This window comes from Pongo abelii, chromosome 3, assembly GCF_028885655.2.
Source record: "Pongo abelii isolate AG06213 chromosome 3, NHGRI_mPonAbe1-v2.0_pri, whole genome shotgun sequence".
Lineage (NCBI taxonomy): Eukaryota > Metazoa > Chordata > Mammalia > Primates > Hominidae > Pongo > Pongo abelii.
Window position 1 is genome coordinate 166406837 of NC_071988.2, and position 23471 is coordinate 166430307.

Sequence of the window (23471 nt, forward strand, 5' to 3'; positions counted from 1 at the left end):
GAGTAACTGTGGATGTTGAAGTACCAGGAAAAAAAAAAAAACACTCTGAGAGTCATGGTTCCCCAGGGTAATGGCAGAGTAGGGAAGAAGGCACGGTCATGGGTCTGGAAACAAAAGGTGATAGACAGAACTAAAAGGTTTAGATATGAGACAGGGAAATGTAGTTAGGATCACCATTCATAATAAAGAGCAAAAATGGAAAAAGACCAAAATAAACTCCCACCAACTACTTTGTGACACTGTAGATTACGTAAAGTGATAGGCCCACAGAAACAGAAAGACATGAACAGAGGCTGATAATAAAATATTGAAATGAATCACCCACTGGCTTGGTAACTGGGGGTGCTATACTCTGTATTTATTAAAGTAATTGAATTGGTTATTGAAAAACTTCCTATATGCACGAATAAAAAGATCTAAGACTCCTGCTTCTAGTCAAGATGGAATAACAGGGATCAGATTAATCAACCCTCTGAAACTACCAAATAGCTAATATTATGATATTTTAACAATGGGAATTAAAACTGAACAAATTTTTTAGGCATTGCCTATCAAGTAAGTAAGCAGAGGACACTGACCCCTGAGAGAGGGAAAACAAACAAGGTAAGCCCTATGACTGTCCCAGTTTACTGCCCAGACAGATTTTCTAGGCAGCAATGAAGGGAGGGGGAATTGAGAGAGAGCTAAGCATTAACTCTGAAATGAAGAGACAGACATGGGGTCTAGAGAGGCCAAGGGGACTGGTATTAAGAAAGCAGAGTACTAGAGGGAGCCAGCTGCACACAGAAAGCTATGGAGATCCACAGAGGGATACCCTCCAATTCTTCAGCTGTGTATTTAGTACAAAATGCATATTGGGAAATTACTAGAGAAAAGGGAAGAACCACTTGAAAGAAGTAGGTCCTTAGAGCTCACATAGGCCTAAGAATAGTTGGTGTTACAAGAGCCAGAGGAGAACACCTTATAATTCAAGGAAAATCAGGTAGTCTCCATTTTTTTCTAGGCAAACTTAGAATAGTATTGTCTTAGTAGTGGAGAAAATAAGATTTAGAATAAAGGTGGTTCTGGTTTCACCTAACAAACTTTAACAGCAGTCTTGAAAAGATGAAACTATTACTAAGTAATTTAACTGTACTTCAGAGCAAAACTCAAGAATATTTATAGAACTATAATGCCAAGCATCCAACAAAGTAAATGTCATAGTATTTATAATCTGTCTTAGTTTCGGCTGCTAAAATAAATTACCATAGACTGGTGGGTTAAATAACAAATATTTATTTTTTGCAGCTCTGGAAGGTGGGATATCAGAAATTAAGGTGCCAACATGGTTAAGTTCCGGTAAGAGCCGTCTTCCAGGTTGCAGATGGCCAACTTCTCCAAGTGTCTTCACATGGCAGAAAAAAGTGAGAGAGCTCTCCGGAGTCTCTTCAGTAAGGGCACCAATCTCATCTATGAAGGCGCCACTTCCATGCAGAAACTACCTACCAAAGGTCTCACCTCCTAATACTATTGCATTAGGAATTAGGATTTCAACATATGAAGTTTGTGAGGACACAAACACTTTGTCTAAAACCAAAATCTAACAAAAATTATCAGGCATGCAAAAAAGCAGGAAAATATGAGCTGTAAAAAAGACAAAAATCAACAAAATCAGTCCCAAAACTGACACACGTAACAACATCAATACACAAGGACATTAAGATAGGTATTAAAATTGTCTATTCCCTATGCTCAAAAATGTGCAAGAATGTAGAGAAAGATGAATCAGGCAAAGAAAAGATTGAAGAGACTTTAAAAGACTCAAATCAAAATTTAGAGATAAAAATGCAATGCTTAAAATTAAAAAAAATACATTTGATGAGGTAAACAGAAGATTAGACATTTAGAATTACCTAAATGTCTAAAAGATACAGAAATTATCTAAAATGAGATACAAAGAATAAAGGCCAAAAAAATAAATGAACAGAGCTTCAGTGAGCTGTTGAACACCTTCAAGCGGCCTAATATATATACAGAGTCCTTGAAAGATGGGGAGGAGGAAAACATTGAAGATATAATAACCAAAAAAATTAGATGAACTCTATAAACCTACAGTCCCAAGAATAACCTCAAGCACAAGAATATGAAGAAAACTACACCAAGGTATATTAGAATCAAATGGCTTAAAGATGTTGATAAAGGAAAAATATGAAAAGCAATCAGAGAAAAAAGACACATTATATACAGAGGAACAAAATAAGAATGAGGGTAATTTCTCACTGGAAAAATGTAATTAAGAAGATAATAGAGCAACAGCTATAAATACTGAAGGGAAAAAAAAAAAAAAAAATCTGTCAACCTAAAATTCTATACCCAGAAAAACTGTCTCTCAAAAACAAAGGTTAAAAAAAAAAAAAGACTTTTTCCGATATACAAAAGCTGAGAATAAAACTATCACCCTTACTACAAGAACTGTTAACACATGTTCTTCAGGCAGAAGAAAAATCATATCAGATAGAAGTTTGGATTTACACTAAAAAACAAATAGCAGTAGAGACTTTTTCTGATATACAAAAGCTGAAAATATAACTATCACCACCAGATCCTTACTATAAGAACTGTTAACACATGTTCTTCAAGCAGAAGAAAAATCATATCAGATAGAAGTTTGGATTTACACTAAAAAATAAATAGCAGTAGAAATGGTAAATATATGGATAAATCTAAAAGACTTTTCTTATTTTAAAGTCTCTCTAAAAGATAAATGTCTATCCAAATAAAAAATATTAATACCATACTGAAGTATATAACATACAGGTAACAAATGTACAAAGGCTGGAAAGCAGAAATGAAAGTATATTGTTTTAAGGTTTTTATACATGAGGTGGTGTAATATTAACTGAACATATAATGTGACAAGTTAAACCCTAAAGTAACCACTAAAAAAAGAATATGAGATAATAAGCCAATAACAGAAATAAAATGCAATAATAAAAAATGATGAACCCCCAAACAGGGAAAAGAGTAAAAAGGAAATAAACAATGGATAGGACAAATAGAAAACAAATAGTAAGGTAATGGATTTTAAACCCAACTGAACTACTAATTATATCAAATGTAAAGGGTTTAAACATCTTAATTAAAAGCCATAGGTTATCATATTGGCAAATATAAGCAAAACTCAATCCTATGCTGCTGTACTTTAAATAGACAGAAATAGGTCAAAAGTAAAAGGATGGGAAAAGATATATCATGTTAACATTAATCAAAAGAAAATAGGAGTGGTTATATTAATAATAGAAAATTTTAGGACAAAAAATATTACTAAGAATAAAGCAAGACATTTTTTGATGACAGAAGGTTCAATTCATTAGGAAGACATAACAATCCTAAATGTTTATGTACCCAACAACAAAACTTCAAATTATACAAAGCAAAAATTAATAGATCTGCAAGAAGAAACAGATAAATCCCTATTCAGATATATAAATAACCTTTCAATAGTTAACAAACAAGTAGCTTGAAAATCAAAAAGAAAACATAAGACTTGAACAATGCTATCTACTAAATTGACCTAATCACACTTTCATAGAACACTCCACCCAAAAACAGCAGAGTATACATTCAATTGTACACAGAATGTTTATCAAAATGGACCATTTTCCTGCCCAGAAAATGTGCCAAAAATTTAAAAATTCTATGCATGTGGAATATATTCACTAAAAACAATGGAATTGAGTTAGAATCAACAATGGAACGTCTTCAAAAACAAATCCCCAAGTCTTTGGTCACAGAAAAACTTAAAGGAGGGATTAGAAAGTGTTTTGAACTGAATGAAAATGAAACCATGACATTTCAAAATTTCTGGAATGTGGCTAAAGCAGTATTAAGATGAAAATACCTACATTAGAAAGAGAGAGAGACACCAAGACAGAAAGAGGTCTCAAATCACTGACCTCAGGTTTCATTTTAGGAAACTATCAAAATCAGAGCAAATTAAACCTAAAGTAAGCAGAAGAGAATAAACAATAAAGATCAGAGAGGAAATCACTTAAATTACAAAGAAAAACAATAGAGAAAATAAATAAAACCAAGAGCTGGTTCTTTGAAAAAAAAATCAATAAAATTGATAAACCTACAGTCAGATTGATGAAGAACTAAGGAAAAAAAGATGCAAATTACCACCAATATCAAGAATGAGATAAGTGACATTATTACAGATTCTATAGAATAAAAGGATAACAAGGCAATCGTTATGAACGACTTTGTGCCAATAGATGAAATGGACAGATTCCTTGAAAAGTAGAGGCTACCACAGCTCACCATGCTGCTAACAGTTCACAGCTGCCCTGTCTCCTGGGAATTGTTCTTGGCAGAATGGAACCTGCCTACCTGGGGATGCATGATCCCTAAGGGGAAAACCTGCAAATAATAACCAACTATTATAAGGGTTAAAAGAAATTAATCCCTCTACCCTTGTCTCAAGTTGGAACCAATTCTATGGTGCAATTCATGCTCCAGAGCCCCCTTGGAATCAGGCTGAAGATAGATCCCGCTTCCACCCTTATTTAGCTTCCTTCCCTAGCCATATTCTGCTGTTCTCAACCTCCTCTTCCTTAGTTCTTCTCAATGAATTACTTTCCAAGAATCCCTGTTTCAGCCTCTGTTTATAGAAAATCTTACCTAAGATAGGGCACTAGAGGGAGGCTAGAAGGCAAAAGAGAGAGAGAAAAGACTTGCTCCTTTCTCTTAGTTTGCTGTTCCTGGCTACATTACCCCAGCAATGACCCCTTATCTTGTGTTATGGATTAAATTGTGTCCCGCAAAAGGATGTTAAAATCCTAATGCCTGGTACCTGTAAATATGACCTGATTTGGAAATAGTGTTTTTGCTAATGATCAAGGTAACATGAGATCATTAGGGTGAAGTCAAATCCAATAGGACTGGTGTCCTTATAAAAAGGAGAAATTTGGGTGCAGAGATAGACATGCATAGAGGACAGATACAGAGAGATCACTACCTACAAACCAAGGAGAAAAACACTGGAGGCTGCCGGAAGCTAGGAGAGAAGCCCACATTGTGCCTCGTATGTCTAGGAGGAGCCAACCCTGCCAACATCTTAATTTCAGACTTCTAGCCTACAGAACTGAGATAATAAATTTCTGGGGTTTTGTTGTTGTTGTTTAAGATGGAGTTTCGCTCTTGTTGCCCGGGCTGGAGTGCAAAGGAGCAATCTCTGCTCACCACAACCTCCTCCTCCCAGGTTCAAGCGGTTCTCCTGCCTCAGCCTCCCAAGTAGCTGAGATTCAGACATGCGCCACCACTCCCAGCTAATTTTGTATTTTTAGTAGAGACGGGGTTTCTCCATGTTGGTCAGGCTGGTCTCAAACTCCCGATCTCAGGTGATCCACCCACCTCAGCCTCCCAAAGTGCTGGGATTACAGGCGTGAGCCACCCGGCCCGGCTGAATTTCTGTTGTTTTAAGCCGCCTAGTTTTGTGGTACCTTGTTAAGGCAGCTCTAGGAAAGGAATATAACCTGTCAGTAGCAACTGGTTTCAGCCTCCAATCTTCTTCCCACACTGACATCATCAGCTTCATTTCATCATCTCAGGTTATCAACACCCGCTGGCCAGCAACCCTATCTACACAGCTCTACGAGGGCTCTCCAACAAGCATTTAGGTTCTATTAAACCCAACTCTTCCCTCATCCTCAATCCCTAGGGATGGGCGTGGCTTCCTGCAGTAGTGTTCCCCTTTTGCCTTTTCAGTTCCCTGACACCTATTTAACTAATTCCTCATATGTAATTTGCACTGTGAAAATAGCTAGCATGGTTTATTTCTGACAAAGGCTCCTGACTGAAAACCATCTCATGCCTAATTAACAGCATAAATCCATAACATACCTTATAAGATCCCATGCAATGTGGACCCTGGCTATTTCTCTGCTCTTGTTTCTTGTCTCTGCCCAAATATTGCCCCAGTAAACACTTTTCCTGACAATGTATACAAAATTATTATTTCTCCCAACCCCTGCAATCTTTCCCCATGCTCCCTGTTCTCTGCAGCATTCCTCCCCATCTGGTATACTCTATATCTGCTACCTGTCTTCCCCATTAGAATATGAATTCCATGAAAAAAGTTTTGTTCACTGCTGCGTTCCCAGGGTCCAGAGCAGGCTCTGGCACACAGTAGGTGCTGACTTTTGAAAGAAAGACTAACTAACTGTAGAAAAAACCCTAGAAGCAGCCCTACCACTGTGTCCATTTACCTGAATTATAACCAATCTTTAATTTTTAAAGGCTGTGTATTTATTGCCTCGCTTTGCCGGCCGTCCTTCCTCTGTGGAATCACACTTTAGTAGCAAGGTCAGCTGCACTTCCTTAGTGATGGTGCACTTTAAATTGTGTGCTTTCTTCTACTTCACAATTTACTTTTTGAGACAGGGTCTTGTTCTGTCACCCAGGCTGAAGTGCAGTGCAATCATAGCTCACTGCAGCCTTGATCTACTGGGCTCAAGTGACCCTCCTACCACAGCTTCCCAAGTAGTTGGGACTACAGGTGTGCTCCACCATGTCCGGACAATTTTTCTTATTTTTTTAGAGATGGAGTCTCACTATGTTGCCCAGGTTGGTCTCAAACTCTGGGGCTCAATCAATCCTCCTACCTTGGACTCCCTAATTGCTGGTATTACAGGGGTGAGCCACTGTGCCTGGCCCAATTTAAAGTTTTTATAATGCAAATATGAGCTCCATTTTAAACCTTTAAAAATTATCAACTCAATCAAGATCAGCCACTCAGCAGCATTTATTGAGAGGCTGGTTGCTGTACTATGAGTCTAAACTAAACTATGTTGTGGTCTCCAAAGAAGGAAATGAAATTCCTGCCCTTCTGGAGCTTAAAATCTCATGAATATTCAACTTGCCTATATAAAAACATCTCAGGTATTTACCAATGATGCACAAAAGAAAATAAAATATTGTATCTATATGCTTGTTAGATGAGGTGCAATGCTTCAAAGGCCATTCAAACTAGAATAATTCTTAGAAGAGGTTGCGGTTAAGCCAGAATTTAAAGAAAGAGACAAAGATGGATAAGTATGAGATAGGAAAGAAAGGGCACTTGCAAAAACAAAAGGAAATGACAAATACATGGAACTAACTTAAATTAGTTACCTGGGGTCTATAAACTAAAAATCTACGAATTTGGCCTCTAGCCTTTCCGTTCTGAGTTATCTATTCTGCACTTCTCCTCAAATGTATCAAATTATATTCTGAACTCAAGATCCTATACCTTAAACAGTGGTTGGAGTCACTTTGTACTCCTTCCAAGTCATCCTAAGTCTCAACTGAAATGTCATTTTCCCAGAGCAGCTTTTTCCAGTCACTTAATCTGAAATAGATGTGCTTTGTTATTCTGTACCTTAGCATTTCTTTCATAGCCTTTACCATAATTTATAACTGTAATTTTATTTGTGACCTTATCATTTGTCTTCTATACTAGATTATTAACTATCTAGAAGCAGGGTGTTTGCATTATTTTTCAGTACTATATACGTATTGTTTAGCACGGTGCCTGACACTTAATATATATTTGTTGAAATGGAATTAAATAGTACATATTTCTGTGAAGGCCAGAAATCCATACATAAAACTGATGCTAAAACTCAAAATAATTTTATTTCAAACACTTAACAAAGTTAAGTTGTCCTCACTTCTGATACACTAAAGCGTATATTCATATAACTCTCTTGATATATACATATACATACAAACATAATTCACATACATGGTAATATTCTGACCTTTACCTCTGAAATTAATTTCAATTAGTGTCACATATTTCATTTTTTACAATAAACTAAATGTGTTCATGAGAATAATTAATTCTTCTAAAGTAGGGAATATAACCCTGGATAGGACCAGGGTATGAGGGTGGGATGGTCCGAACTGGTGCCAGCTCATACAAGATGCCTTGGTGCACATTTTAAAAAAGACCCACATCCTCTGGGTAGACACAGACACGCAGCAACATAAGCTCTGCTTGGTGAATGGAGCCTGGGCAGGACTTCAGCTCCCACTTTAGGTGCTCTTGCACAGGGCATGACCTGCACATAGGTGGCAGTCCTGGAGAGGGTTGCTCAGTGGTGGTGTGAGCAGAAGATGTGATCTAGCCACCCTAGGGCTGTTCCACTCCTTGCTGGAAAGGCCCGATTTGATTTGTCTGGATTATTTTGGTCAACAAGGGGTCCCTTCTTTTCACCACTCTGTCGGTTTAGCTGAAGAGGGAGACCTCTCCAATGAAAGAGGACCATTTTTCACGTTCAAGTGTATGCATGGTTATCCTCTGCTTCTTCAGCCTCCAAGGGGGCTTTTAAGGTTTAATCTAAAGAAATGACCCTGTGTTGATTCTTGATTCCTAAGAAATTATGCTGTCAGTCTGGTTGTAGGCAAGGGTTGCAATTTTCCCTCTGGAAAAAAACAAATCAGAAGTTAGTCCGTTTGTATAACACTGCTTAGTAACTGTTTAGAAATTATATCAGTAACACTAAGAATAAGCTCAAGCTATCTCCTAAGTGACCTAATTTATTGACTTTCAGGACAAACAGTATATGAAATCAATTCTAATTTCCATATGTCAAGAAATAACAAGCATGTCTTATTTCAGTAATCTTTTATAAACTTTCTATATCTTAGGGTCATGGGTTATAACAGATGCATAGTATTTTAAAACCAAAATAAATTTACCTTTAAGTGGCCTTAGTCTTGAAGTATAAGCCATAAGAAAGGCCTGTTTCAAAACTACTAACATGAATTTATCAGAGTAGGAGCTCAAACCACTGAAATACGATTTTAGAAGGATTTTTATTTTGGAAAAAGAATATAAAACTGGCATTTGGGAATAAAGGGTTAGATAGAGGAAGGCACCCCAGACTGGATCTGAGTCCTTATTCTCAAACTACCTAATGAGATGAAATTGTGCAAGTGATTTAAATTTGATGAGATTCATCTAGAGATCTATTAATGAGTTTAAAGTCTTAAAGTGCTTACAGCTCTGATTAATTTTATATTAAAAGTCCTCAAAGCAGAAAGAATGTCAGATAAAAAATAGCATGTGAGATCCAAAGTGGACTTGCAATCACATGCATGAAGAAGTCATGTGTATACAACAGCCCCTGGGGAAAATGTTAAATATGTCATGGGGGCCCTATATTTAGCTGAGGACTGGGCCAAACATCCTAGCAGATTCTTTTCAGTTATTCTGATGTGTCACCTCTTTTGGGAAAAACCTAACTTCACTAATATCCAGGCTCAGGAAGTGAAAAAGACAGAAGCCTTACCTAGCCACTGTGACCACTTTAAAGAAGTAATTTAATCAACTGCCCACCTCAACCATCACCAACTTTTGCAATCGCTTGGCGAAATCAATGTCCAACAAGTGAAGCAAACCCAAATGTGGTGAACATTCCTCCATTGCCAAAATGGGACAACGGCCTTATCTCCTCATCAAAGCCCATCTTCTGGGAAATCCGCTTCTCTGTTAAATACCCAAGTGGGCTAGAAGGGCATTTTGTGGGCAACCCTATAGAAGCTTGTCCTGATGCCAACTTGCAGGGATCCAGTAAACCTCAAGTCACCGCCCTTGATAACGTAGACATCTTTTTAGACACAGTTTGTTTACACCGACTTTGTCTAGCTGGGGAAAAGGTTAATTTATTTGTATACACGGGGATAAGTAGAGCACAGCGCTTCTGGACGCCCTCAAACTTGCATCTAATTCTTTCTCCAGATCTAACGTCTTGTTTCTACACCCCTGGGAACCTCTCCCCAGGGAGTGCGCGCGCGTGCGTGCAGGGGTGTGTGTGTGTGTGTGAGTGTGTGTGTGTTTTAAAACGAACACTAATTCCGCGCCCAGCTTCTCTCCGTCCACCTGCGGCCCAAGAACCTGTGTTCCCAGATGGCACCAGCGGGGCCCGGCTTATTCCCGAACACATGTGGGGCCCTGAAAGGGGCGTAGGGGACTAACCCGCCCAAACCGAGGCAAACACTCTGGGAGGCCGACTCGGGCTTGGCCTGTGGCCCGACACACCGCCCCACTCCGCGCACACGCGTCTGTGCCACTTCAGTGGCTTGCAGGACCTCCGGCGAGGATGAGTCTCCAAACCGTCTCAGCCTACTCAACGGCATCTGGGATGTCCCCCTGCCTCTAAGTCAGACCCCACGAAAGATCTTTGAGGACTTGAGCTTCACATTGAAAATCAGTGTGGAAAATGGGGGTGTCCGTGCGGCTGGGGGAGACAAAGGGGCCCAAAAGCTCCCTCCCGTCCGCTCCAGCCCACTTAGTTCACCCTCCCACGGGGCGAGGGGCGGGCCGGGGGACTGGGGTTGGGATGGCCCTGGAAGGGGTCCCTCCCTTCCCACCTCCTACGGCCCACTCTTACTTACTTTCTCTCGGAGCCTCAGCTTGGCTGCCTTTAGCCCAGGCAGTGAGGAGGGGAAGCGGGGAGGAGAGAGGAGCCTGCGGGCTGCAGCAGCCGGGCAGTCCCGGAATCTCCCGACTGCGTCCCTGCCCCAAGCCCGCCGGGAACCGGGGCCGTGGACGCCCCCACCCGGGGGCCGCGGCGAGGCGGGCGCGCTGGGTTCAGCACCCTCGAGGCTGGCTCCGAAGGCTCGCGGCCCTCCCCCTCCGTCCGCCGCCGTCGCGGCTAGCCGCCCCTCCCCGCCGCAGCAGGGAGGCCGCCGGGGCCCGGGGGACGCGCTCGCGCGGGGGCCGCCCCCTCCCTTTCCCCCCACCCTGGGCGGGGGCGCGCGAGAAGCGGTGACGTCAAGGGGCGCGCTGTGGCAGCACCTCCCCGCGCGCTAGTTAAAAAGAAGAAGAAAAGAGGGAGCGAAACATGAGAGGCTGTGTGAGAAGCTGCAGCCGCCGGCAGAGGAGACCTCAGCATCATCTAGAGCCCAGCGCTGGCCCTGCCTCCGCCTGCCCCGCCGCCGCCGTCGCCGTTTCTGTTCCTGCTACTGTCCCACCTAAACAACTCCCGTTACACGGACAAGTGAACATCTGTGGCTGTCCTCTCCTTTTCTTCCTCCTCTTCCAACTCCTTCTCCTCTTCCCACTTCCCAGCCGCAGCAGAAAGCCCCTAACTCAACTGACACTGGCACAACTGCAAACGGTGTCATCCGCACAACTTTATCTCGCTCCTCGGGATCCCCTAAGGCATTGGACCCATTGCCGCGTCTTTTATTTTTTGCAAAGTTGCATCGCTGTACATATTTTTGTCCCCGCCACCTCCCTCTGTCTCTGGAGTGCCCTACAGCCCCGCAACCTCCTCCTGGAGCTGCGCCCTAGTGCCCCTGCTGGGCAGTGGCGTTCTCCCCCATCCTCCCGCGCCCAGCCCCTGCTGCTCTGGGCAGACGATGCTGAAGATGCTCTCCTTTAAGCTGCTGCTGCTGGCCGTGGCTCTGGGCTTCTTTGAAGGAGATGCTAAGTTTGGGGAAAGAAACGAAGGGAGCGGAGCAAGGAGGAGAAGGTGCCTGAATGGGAACCCCCCGAAGCGCCTGAAAAGGAGAGACAGGAGGATGATGTCCCAGCTGGAGCTGCTGAGTGGGGGAGAGATGCTGTGCGGTGGCTTCTACCCTCGGCTGTCCTGCTGCCTGCGGAGTGACAGCCCGGGGCTGGGGCGCCTGGAGAATAAGGTAGGCACTCACCGGCCTCACGGATACGTACTTGGCATAGTGGCTGGGTGGGGTTCCCTGTGGCTCTGGCAAAGCCGGTGGCTGTAAGAAGGGCAAAACTTCTTTGGGGGAGTTCTTTTCATAACTTTTCTAAAGCGCTAACGTGATTCCGTTGTGTGTTCCTCTGGGGTAAGCAAGTAGCATTTCCGCCCCCAGAGTCCGCGGTCGGGATGCTGTGCAAACTTGCCTATCTCTGAAAACAGACGCTTCTGCGGTACCCGCACCCTGGGCTGGGTAAATATTTTAAACGAATCGCGATGAACAGTGTATTTTGGATCGAATGGGGCATTGGCTGCGGTGAAACTGTAAATTAAGGTGGCTGTGGTTTCCGGTTTATTTTTCTAGGGTAAAAAGATTTGTGCTGTTTTCTCCACGTGCTCGGTTAGGGAGAGGATTGAATCGTAAAGGATGTTGAAGCATGGTTGGTTTATGATCCCCAGCCCCGTCAGAGGGGGGTGTCTTGCATTACATTAGTTAAACCAACAGAAAGGAACTCCTGGTCCTCCTGTTAGGGACCTGAAAAAACCTGGCGAAAGATTTTGCTGGGGCGTTATTTATCACATAAAACTGAGACGATTCTCCGTCATTTTGTAACATTATAAATTCAGACTTTCAGGGTCAGTTGGTGTCTTGGAAGATCTACTCTAAGAATTTGTTTTAAGAGTAATGGCATTTACGTTATCCTCGTGTTAATAAGTTTAACTAAATACTAACATGGTGTTTGTTGACTGTAAAGACACGTTTGTTTTTGAGTTTGCAATATCGTTCTTGCCAGGAGATGCAGTCATGGGTGGTATCTACTGTACTCCAAGGAATGATTGCTGGGTCACATCATTAACAATCACTGCACGTGAAATAAACAATCAGGTGTCTTTGCTCCCCCTCCCTTTCCCCATTTTAGGTTTAATTAAGAATTCCTCTGTTAGAACACTGCCAGTTGTCAAGGTCTGAGAGACTCTTGGAAAACTTGTGCTTCAGTCTTGCTGGCCCAGGCATAATAAAAAAAAAAAAAAAATACCCAGGCTGAATCTAATTTTTATGCTCAGTTCACGGTAGATTTCACTCTATTCTCATGTAAACAGCTCCTACGAATCAACATATGTGTCTGGGTGGTATCTCTCACTTTGTTTTGTAACAAAAAGCCATATTGCATCATTTAATTTGCTCAAGTCATGCAAATAGGAAAAAATCAATAGGACAAAAAGGGGTCGACTTATCCTCCTCCCCACTAAACTGCTGCCCACACACAGAGTCCTGTTGCTTATGGCAAAAGAATAACAACAACACCATTGTATTTGTTAGTTGGTTCACTAATGGGTGAAACTAGAGAACATCATTCTCTTTCAGTCCCCAGCTCTGTCCAAATGTTCATGCCTTTTGAGGGAGCATTTGTCCAACTCCTTCTATTCCCAGATGAGTGAGAACTGTCTTGCTGCAGGTTTTCAGCTGCAACTCTCTTTTTATTCTTACCATATGCAGCAGGAGCCTGAGATTCAGGGAGCAGATATTCCAGGATTTTATTCAAAACAATGTCATTAAGCTCTTGTGTTGCAATTGAATTAAGTTTCAAAATAGCTACATTCAGGTCACCTTAAAGGTTTTATCAGGAGCCCTAAAGAACCAGGAAATTCAGAGAAAAGTTTAGAAATATTTGCCATTAAGTCTCCCTTGGTGCAATACGTACTATGAATATACTGATGATCTAGAGACCCCTGCAATACTCAACTCTTCCAGAGGCACGTGGAATGAAAATTTTGTTCTTGACTAAATGGTGGGGAGAAGGGGAAGGGGGAGGGGACCAAGGGGAGTTATAGCCCTTAAGAGAAGTTATATAAAATTTTTTTTAAATAAATCATTCTTTAGGAAGCAATCTGCCATGTTAACTATACACATTCCTTTCTGTTTTATGTGCTTACAATCTCCAACAAACCCCTACTCATTTGGAAAGTGTGTCTGAATTAAGTTTGGTACACTAGACTTTTGCTGGTTCTATTACAAGTGGTTTATAAACTAACAATACCCAAATTGTTCAAAACAGAGATTTGCTATAGCTATGCATATGCATTCTTGACCTATGTTAGTTCTCAAGTTTTAATAGTTTTTAAAACATGTTATTTTATAATAAACTTCAGTGTTTCCCTTTTTCCCGTAAGCCTTCCTGGATTATAATATATGTTAGGATCTTATTTCATAATGTGTATACAGGAGAGATGATTGCTATTTGAAAGGGCCCTTTTTTGTTTATGGAAGAAAAAAAAAATCCCCAGAAAGATTTCTGCAGCTTTTCAAGAAACTACAGTAGTAGCTTTTTCCTACAGGAAGAAATTTCTTAGACAAATAGATAGTAGCAAACTAGGTAGGAATATTAGCATGCTCAGCTATGCAATTAAGTCCTGTTTCTAGGCTAAGAAATTTTCTTTAATGAACTAGAATTGAGTTCAATTCTTTAGCCGTGGAATTATGCTCTATTTTAATTTTTTGTATATTTTAATAATGTTGTATATTGTAATAAGATTGTTAACTACCATGACAAATAAGTACTGTCAAAATTTAGGAAGTCATATTATCTTAGCAATATTTTCACACTTTCTAAATACAGCATGCTAAAAGGATCTAATTCTTATTAACCAAACTGAATCTGCAACCAACTGAAATACCCCCATTTCTAAAACTTAACTTGTAGCCACAGAGGCATAGAAGCTCTCTCTACCTTGGGTGGTTTCACAGCCAAAGCTGTCAAGGAATGGGTGAAAAGTAATTGTTTTCAAGTGTGCCCTTTTACAATCATTTGTTTGCTCTGGCTCTTTCAGGGACAAAGGCTATTGTTGAACACATCCAACTAAACAAATAACTCATCCTGGGGTCCCTTTAACAGCTGCCTTAGTACAATGATCTATTTACATATTAGCCTAAAATTGAAACTGAACTCTTTAATGACATAATCCAGCACTATAGTTCAGAGACACATGTGTTCTACCCAACAGCTGAACAACCTTGTAGGCATATGATTTTTAGAAATAACTTTTTGTGTACCAAGTGATCTTAAGGCGACATCTTAATATACTGTCTTGTATTTTCTCCTTCTGTCCCCTCATCGAACCCATGTGGGTGCCTTTTGCCCTCTTTGTTTAGTTACTTGGTAAATAAAGAGAAATACAGAAGGTCTCTGTCACCCATTTTACTATTTGTTGATAAGCTATAGTTGGAGGCCACACTTTACTGTGTATCCCCTATTTATCTTACCCTTCTATGGATTTTACTTTCGTGTGGCTAAAGATTAAAGGATGACCTGCCAGATGTTATAAATTAGCAACAGCCACAATGATTACTAGGCATGCTGTAATAATGTTTCCAAGTTTTACATGATTTCTGAAGTATATTTACTTTAAACCACTGTGATGGTTTTGTATACGGCTTTTAAAAATTGAAACAGGAAATTAGCTTAAATTTCTTCTTAAGATTGACGGCATCATCAGAAATAAAGTTAAGGACCTATATAAGACACAGACACATAGGCAAAAAAGAAGAAGAAATTACCCTACACACACCCAGACTCAGCTGTCTAAAACACTGTTGCAGCTTTGGCTGAGTCAGTTTAATTGACTTCAGTAAGACTATTGGTTCATTGAAACCAAAGCCAGAATGATGGCTCTATCTATCTTCAAATAGGTATTTACACTGCAGACCTCACACAGAGCAAAGTGTTACCATCCTGCTGGGCCAGAACAGCATGAAACTTTAAAAAGAATAACATTATACTTGATTTCAGATAATTTATTGAATCCTACTTCTGAAACGTTTGATGAGAGATCTGTGACCAGAATACATTCCAAAAATTGTAAAAGACAAAATTCCTTAGGCACTAAAATCAAGCTCTTCCTGGATAGCAGCTGAGAGAGTATACGAGGATCATTTTGTTTTCAGCTATAAAAAATGGAAGCATGCATAATCTCCATAAAACCAAAGGTAATTACATTCCAGTTTTTCAGCCAGCAAAAGAGGTGCCTTCAGCATCCTGCAGTTGTTTTGTTCTCAGTGGACTGCCATATGATAAACAAACAGAATTGCTATATGATAAACAAACAGAACACAGTTGAACACTATTAATATTAAATAGATCTGGTGAGGTCTGCCAGAGTATGGACGATAAAAGACATTTAAAACATTCTTGGAATGCAAATTCTAAGGGTATAGTGTATGTTTCCTTTTAGAAAATTTTATCCATTTAAGCAACTGTTATTTAAATAAATTGATAAGACAGTAAATATAATTGTGATTAATAATAACTTTTCTGAATATTGTAGCTACAACCCATTATACATTTTTCCAAAATATGATAACTTGTATTGGACTTGCTGCATATTAAAATTTCAGTATGCTTGTATTCAATTTTTTTCGTTACTTTGCTCTTGCAGATTCAAGTTTTTGTGATGACCTAGAATATCATTATCCCAAAAAACAGAAGCCATAGATTTACCCAAATTAGAACCTTAATTTGTGAATGGAATATTTGTTTAAGGCAGTGCTCTAGAATTTAAAATGTTAATTTTGGTTGACAGTTCTAAAGAAGTAATAAAGTATAAATATAGTTAGATGAATTGGGAAAAGGTATAAAATTCAATTCCATTATGATGTTTTTAATATAAAAAATCAATACTTGATTTTGACAGCACTACATTTCATATGTCAAATATTGTGTTGATATTGCCTTCTATATATATTAAAGGAGACTCTGAAGTCAGGTTTTTAAAGTTACTGCTAAACAACAAGACCTATTCTGTCCGCTAATTGCTAAACTCAATGAATCAATAACTCAAAGTGGTCTTATTGAAATAAAAGACATGTCATTGTAAAAATTGTGATGAAGGTACGCCATTTTTCATTAAAATTCACTACATATTATTCAAAAACACTTCGTTAAACTCTTGTGTTTATTCATGCATATAACATACCTGAGGACCTAGTTAAAAAATTTTTCCTGGCTAAGATATAATGAATAATAAAAATTGGTTTTAAACCTGTTTAATTTCACTTTGGATATTATTTTTATAAAACATGAACAGCAAATCCTACTTTAGAAAATTTTCCCTAATGCAGTCTGCAGATTGAAAACTAACTGAAATTTTAAAAAAATGTAACCCAAGTATATTTTTGACATTATCATATTAAGAATTTCAGGAATGAAATAGATTTTCACGTAAGACACAAATAAGCCATGTCTTGAAAAATTCTGTTTTGCATGCGGTTGGACAAAGGTTGGAATTTTAAAGTTAAATATCATTCAGTATATACTTTGAGGCAGAATGAAGTGATAAAGGCTTAAAGAGTCTAAATATAATTGCCTTTTAATTTTTCACACCTGAAGTACAGATGAAGTCTTTGATTTGCAGGAATAAGAAGCACTTTTATGTATCCCTGTCCTTTATTCTCCCAGCCCAGCTCCAGAGACTATACTTGTATCCTTATAAAGGCATTCTGTATTGTGACACAGTAATTCTTTTCAAAAAACTTCACTGGCTAAATTAGACTTCTCTACTTACACAATTGCAAAACATAATAATAATAACTAAACCTAACTTTACCTAACTAAAAAAATGTTTGTTTCTGATTTATGGCTTTCAGATATTTTCTGTTAACAACAACACAGAATGTGGGAAGTTACTGGAGGAAATCAAATGTGCACTTTGCTCTCCACATTCTCAAAACCTGTTCCACTCACCTGAGAGAGAAGCCTTGGAAAGAGACCTAGTACTTCCTCTGCTCTGCAAAGACTATTGCAAAGAATTCTTTTACACTTGCCGAGGCCATATTCCAGGTAAGAAAAAAAAAATGCATAAGTAAAATAAACCACTGCACAATATCCTTGTAAGATACTTGTACTTAAATGCTTATTTACAAAACTTGTAAAATTTATCTTGCCTTTAAAAATGCCTATTTTACCTCATAAATAACATTTCCAAATTTATAACTTTTATTGCCTCTAAAGGGAATACTGTAATTTCAGTCTGCAAATATTATAATTGGTTTTGTTGACTTGTTATATATTTCTTGTTAAGCTGATAATAACAGCTTAACAGATTACAGGTGGTAATCTTTACACACGTTGGATTCTCAATCCAAATTCCTCGTTGGTGCCTTCTTTACCTAACATCAGCTTCAATATCAAGGCAGCGTCTTCTTCTACATAGCTGATACATATATATATTGGAGAAAGTCCACTGACTTGTAAGATAGATCCTTAAACAAAATATGATTAGGAATCCAAAAAGTAATATCTTACAAAGCACTTTCACATAAAATGACAAATTTTCTCCTCAAAAACCCTGTAAGGTAGGTAGGAACAGTGGAGTCCTCTCCAATTGACAGATGAGGAAATCTGAGCCTTGGGAGAAGTCAAACGCCTTAATCAAAGTTATACAATGAAAAGGTGATAGGAGAGATACGGACGTTCTTATGCATATAGTGTCATGAACATGCCTAGTCACTATTGTAGTTTGGACTCCAATAAGCATATATATTCATTAATTTTTATCATCAAAAATTTGTAAATTTTGGTTGCTCTTGCTTTAGTTGGAAGACTCAACATAGAGGAAGAAAATAATTTAACAAGACATTCTGTTTAGTTAGGCAAAGTCGCACACAAATCTACTGAAGATTAAGCAGTATTTAAGGAAAAGACAAGCTTTAAGAACCGTAGAATGCACTGAGAGAATTTTTTTAAGTGCTATGTACATTTTACTTTTTTCTCTGACCCAGGAAAGTGTAGACCTTTGTATTTTTAATATAGCTCTCTTAATAACCTTATAAAACATTTTGACTAGGGTTGCTTGCTCCCTTGCATCTAGTATAACATATATCTAAACCCATTCAATATGAAAATATTATTATTGTCTTCATAAACCACAGCCATGTTTCTAAGCCTTTTCTCAAGCAGCTGTTTCTTCCTCTTTATCACATTCCCCAAAGCAAAGTAGAATAGGTCACGGTTGCCTAGATGGCCTACAAAGAAGTGATAACAGATTAGATACCATAAATATTTGCTGGAAACTTCAAGTCTTGAACATTTGCCTTTAGGACTATAAATTGAAAGTGATATCAATACTTAGCATTTTTATTTACCATTATCTACTTTAGATAAATACAACATGCTAGATTTGGGGACTTAACTGTGGGGGTCTTTATATATTTGAAGTAATTTTAGCTTCCAAAAACAATAAAATAAAAGTAATATCCACTGAAAGAGAGAGCACAGCAAACAGCTCAGAGCCAGAACTGCAAGCACCTCGCTCCCCAGATCAACATATGTGGTGACGAATGACAAATTTATTTTTCTACAAAGTTTGTATATATGTAAAACTGCTGAAGTGCATCAAGATGTCAAGTGCTTTTGGTGGCCACCCAGGCTGCTTTGAAAGATAACCAGATGAAAGCTCCACTCTAGAGGTGGACAGAGCAGCAACGGTGCTTTCCAGAGACTCTGGAAGGCTTTACCGACAAGCAGAGGGGGCTGCCCCTGCGTACATCAAATGCTAATGATCATTCTCTATACTTGCCCCAAAAGTGAGCTGTGATAACACACTCTTTGCATTACTTATGCTAATCGATTTGTTGCCTGGATTGATCCTTGGCATGTAGGTTACCATTTCCTAAAGTACAATAAATAAGATGCTAATCCCCACCCTTCCCTGCCCCTGCCCCCAGCACAGAAGTGTCTTTACAATTGTGGAACACAGATTTTTTGGAAATTACTATAAAAGCAAATTTTAATAGTTTTCCCTTAAGTTGATTTAATGATATGGTTCACTTTCCTCTGAAGTTCAAAATGTTGGAACAGCTACTTTGTGATTCTTTTTTAGAAGAAACTAATCAACATTTTTTGACTATCCTCATTAATAGCTTCATCTTTCTACAAATCAAAAACTTGAAGAGGAAGGTACCCCGAGGGATGTATTTTGCTAAAAGAAGCCAAATGCTGGAAGAATTGGGAGAGATAAATAATTCCAGAGACATCTTCATTTGTTCCCTATTGCCCAATGCATGAAGAATGTACATATAAATGACTTAACCATTTGCTTTGACTTCATGGCTTTAAGAAAGCACAGTCACTTTAGAATATTCATATACCTACAAGATAGCTACTTCCTAGAAAACTTAATTAAGAAATAGTCATAGTCTGCTTATTTTCCCAAAACTGGGAAAAGATATTACAAAGCAATATAGTGAGTATATACTAGAGTTTTATTAATCATAATATTTTCCAGTTGTGAATTCACTTAGGGAAGTAAATTCTCAAAACTTCCAAAAATGCCAAAAACTCTCCACTCATTTCTGCAGGTCTTTTCTTCTGCTTAACTGAGCAGGGTAGCTACTTTGCTAGTCACTAAAAGAAGGCATAACACACTCTATGGGAAGGATATCAATGGACATCTATTGGCCTTGCTTCTTCCTCTGTACCTGTAGTCATGATTTTTATCACTCTTCGACCTCATCTTCTCAGCAGTAGGTTATTGTAGCATGAAATGTCTGCACACAATTAGTTCAATTGGTATAATCCTATTGCTAAGAAGGCCAAGGTCAAGGGTTTGATTCAACTGAATTTTTCTAGTCCATAGCCATTCCTAACCCTGGTCAGTTAGCTTACACATGTGTCTTCTTAGTCCCAAGGAGAGTAAACCAGAAGGAATAAATAGATGGATATATCAAAATCCACCACTTCTATTAGGATATGTTCATGAGTAAGTCTTACTCATGAAGAGTCAGTAACTTTTTTTTTCCTTATCATGATGAGCAGCACTTATAATGAGGAAAAATAACTTTTCCCTGGAATACATGCTGAGAGAAAAGGGAGAACTCAGAATACTCCAAGGAAGCATTTATTTTATACGTCAGTATTTATAGGGTGCTTTGTGGCATAGCAGAACCAGGCTTACGATCCAGGAGAATATTTACAGATCCAAGATAGTTGATAAATGATCAGAACTTAAAAAAATACAGCTGCTAAAATATTCGGTGTTTGTTCATTATTAGTAGACCTGACCATATTATGATGATCCCGAGTGAGCAAAACATGCACTTTCAGTAAAATGCCAAACAAAAGGGAACCCTGGCAATAAATGTTAATAAAAATCATTGTTCACTGCAGCATCAGGTCATTTAAGGTAAAGTATTAATAAAAGTGTTAGATACTTAAATTCGAATAAAATTACATGATTGTAAAAAAAAAAAAGCCCATGTATTTAAGTAAAAATCTTTTGAGTTGGTTTTCACACTTAGGTTATTCAGTTTGTCTAAATTACATAAGAAGCTTGGAGTAAATTTATTGTTAACATTCTGTATTTTTTCTTAATTTGCTAAGCAGGCATTGTACCTCTGGAGCCACCAAGTTTATGAATATGTATTCATTAATCTTTAGATATTCCGTTTGAAAATGACTTCTCATTTCCTCATATTTGTCCCAGTTACTAATTCCCTTTATATTGGAATCGACCACCAGCATTGTTAATTAATTTCCCCCTTAAGATGGTATTGGTTAGTAGACAGTAATGCTGAAACACACTTTTTTTTTAAGCAAGCTTGAAATTTCTTTTGAATTGCATTTTGAAATTTTTCTGTGACCCTTCTGGCAAACATCACCTTAAAACTATATTTCTCACTCACATATCCAGTTATAAATATGACCATAATATGACAGTCTTCCTCAATGCATAATATAGGCATGGAGATTTTGTTGCCTGATGGTAAATATTTCCAAAACAAGATCTAGCCCAAAACTGTGCAAAGAGTTTGATTTAACAATTTAGGTTTTTTTTCTTTTTACCTCTAAGAGACTTGTTTAACGCTATTAGGCAGTTTTCATCTGAATGCTTACCCATTTAAGAAGGCAGGGGAAAAGTTATCTTTTGCAAATGGTGACTTGCTAAAGATGAGTAAATGTTTCTATGGCCCTCATTCCTCTCCCCAGCTTCTAATCCTTGAATTTTTTTTCAAAGAAAGATAACTTTCCAATTGCCTTGCCCCTCCCGTGGAGCACTTCCCAGCTGCTTGCCTCTTTTTCTCTGTGCCCCCCACCGCATGCATGCACACACACATACACACACACACTCCCAAGGACATCTGCTCTTACTTGCCTGGTTGCCAAGACAAGATCCTTTCCAATAGCCTAGTTAGAAATTGGCAGGGAAGAGTCTCTTTCAGAAAGTTCAGGGTGAGACATTTCACACAAAAGTTAGGTCAAAATGTACTTCAAGCTTTACAACCATTTGGGACCTTCACATTCTAAGATAAGTTTTAGGTTTGAGGGGTCCTAGGTCAAGCACACAGAAAGTAAACTTGCAGTGTCTTTTATGCGCCATTGATGAGTCTCACTTGGCTGATCCCAAATTCTCATTCTTAGAAATCCTTGCTAAATCTGAATTTGTTATACAACTTCTAAATTTCTACTGAGCTACTGAGTATGTTTATCACAAAATTGATGAGGTATGAAAATATAATTTGTTATATAAAAATAAAAACTTTAGATATATAATATAAAGTATAAGACCAGAAGCAGCAATTTAGGACCATATATAAGACTGACTCTGGTAGCACCATCATATTTTGAGAGCAGAAATTATTAGAATGTGGAAGTGAATCTTGCTAATATGTCCCAGAAAGGTAACACCTTATTAACTCAAATTGTAAAAGTAATATCAAAACTTTTTTGCCATAAAGTTCTTTTCTTTCATATTCAAAGATAGCTTTCTTTATATGATAAAATATTTAATGTGTAAGAAAAGAGAAAACATCTTACTTTTAGATCCTATTAAGTAACTCTGTTGTGTTTTTGTTTTGGCTTGTTGATATGTCAGCTTTTCTGTTTGAGATGATTGAAGGAATATTTTAAATATAATTTTTCTATTACACATTAATCATTATCTCCTATAAGTGAGGCGCAGGAAAAAGGCACTTACATATTTGAAAATGGAGGCTCTGTTATAAGCACCAATTCATTGCTTGATCATTACACAGTGAGTCAGTTGTTTATTATAGCATATAATGACCTTGTGTTATTCATTAGATTTATTATTTAATCTTATGTAAGTGGCAATACACTAAGACTTGTAAAATGACCAAAACTGGCACCTGATGGCCTGTCTCCTTCTTGATTCTTGTTTGTTCATCTGAGGAAGTTATTTAGTATTGTAGGAAAAAATGCTAAATACTGATGAGATAAGCTCACGGGTACAACATACAGTAACTAGAGAATCTTGAAAAGACATCAATGCAATAGCAAGATAAATGCTGAGTTTGTCTTATTTGTACTTCAGGGGAGCCTTTAATACCCAATACAATATTATTTCACTTTTACCACAATTTTTAAATTTAGTTTAAAACACAAATGGGAATCCCAACCCCCAATATTTTTCATTGTTTTTATTTAGTATTTATTTATTTATTTATTTATTTATTTTTTGAGACAGTGTCTCACTCTGTGGCTCAGGCTAGAGTGCAGTGGTGTGTTCTCGGTTCACTCCAACCTCCACCTCCTGGTTCAAGTGATTCTCTTGCCTCAGCCTCCCAAATAGCTAGGACTATAGGCGCATGCCACCATGCCCAGCTAATTTTTATATTTTTGGTAGAGACGGGGTTTGCCATGTTGACTAGGCTGGTCTCAAACTCCTGACCTCAGGTGATCCACCCACCTCAGCCTCACAAAGTAGTGGGATTACAGGACTGTTTTTATTTCAGTCTAGGTTCTTCCTAAAATATCCATCTAGTTTCTA

The 23471-nt window shown here is 38.4% G+C and overlaps 1 protein-coding gene across 1 annotated transcript in view; it reads left to right on the forward strand.

Moving 5' to 3' along the window:
* Positions 1-10900: 10900 nt before the first annotated feature.
* Positions 10901-23471, forward strand: part of HHIP (hedgehog interacting protein) — a 93427-nt gene continuing 80856 nt past the window's right edge. Inside the window, exons 1-2 of the mRNA XM_024246432.2 lie at positions 10901-11670; positions 17332-17524. Coding sequence (XP_024102200.1) covers positions 11392-11670; positions 17332-17524 — 472 coding nt within the window. The 5' untranslated portion in view covers positions 10901-11391. The remainder of the gene's footprint in view (positions 11671-17331; positions 17525-23471) is intronic.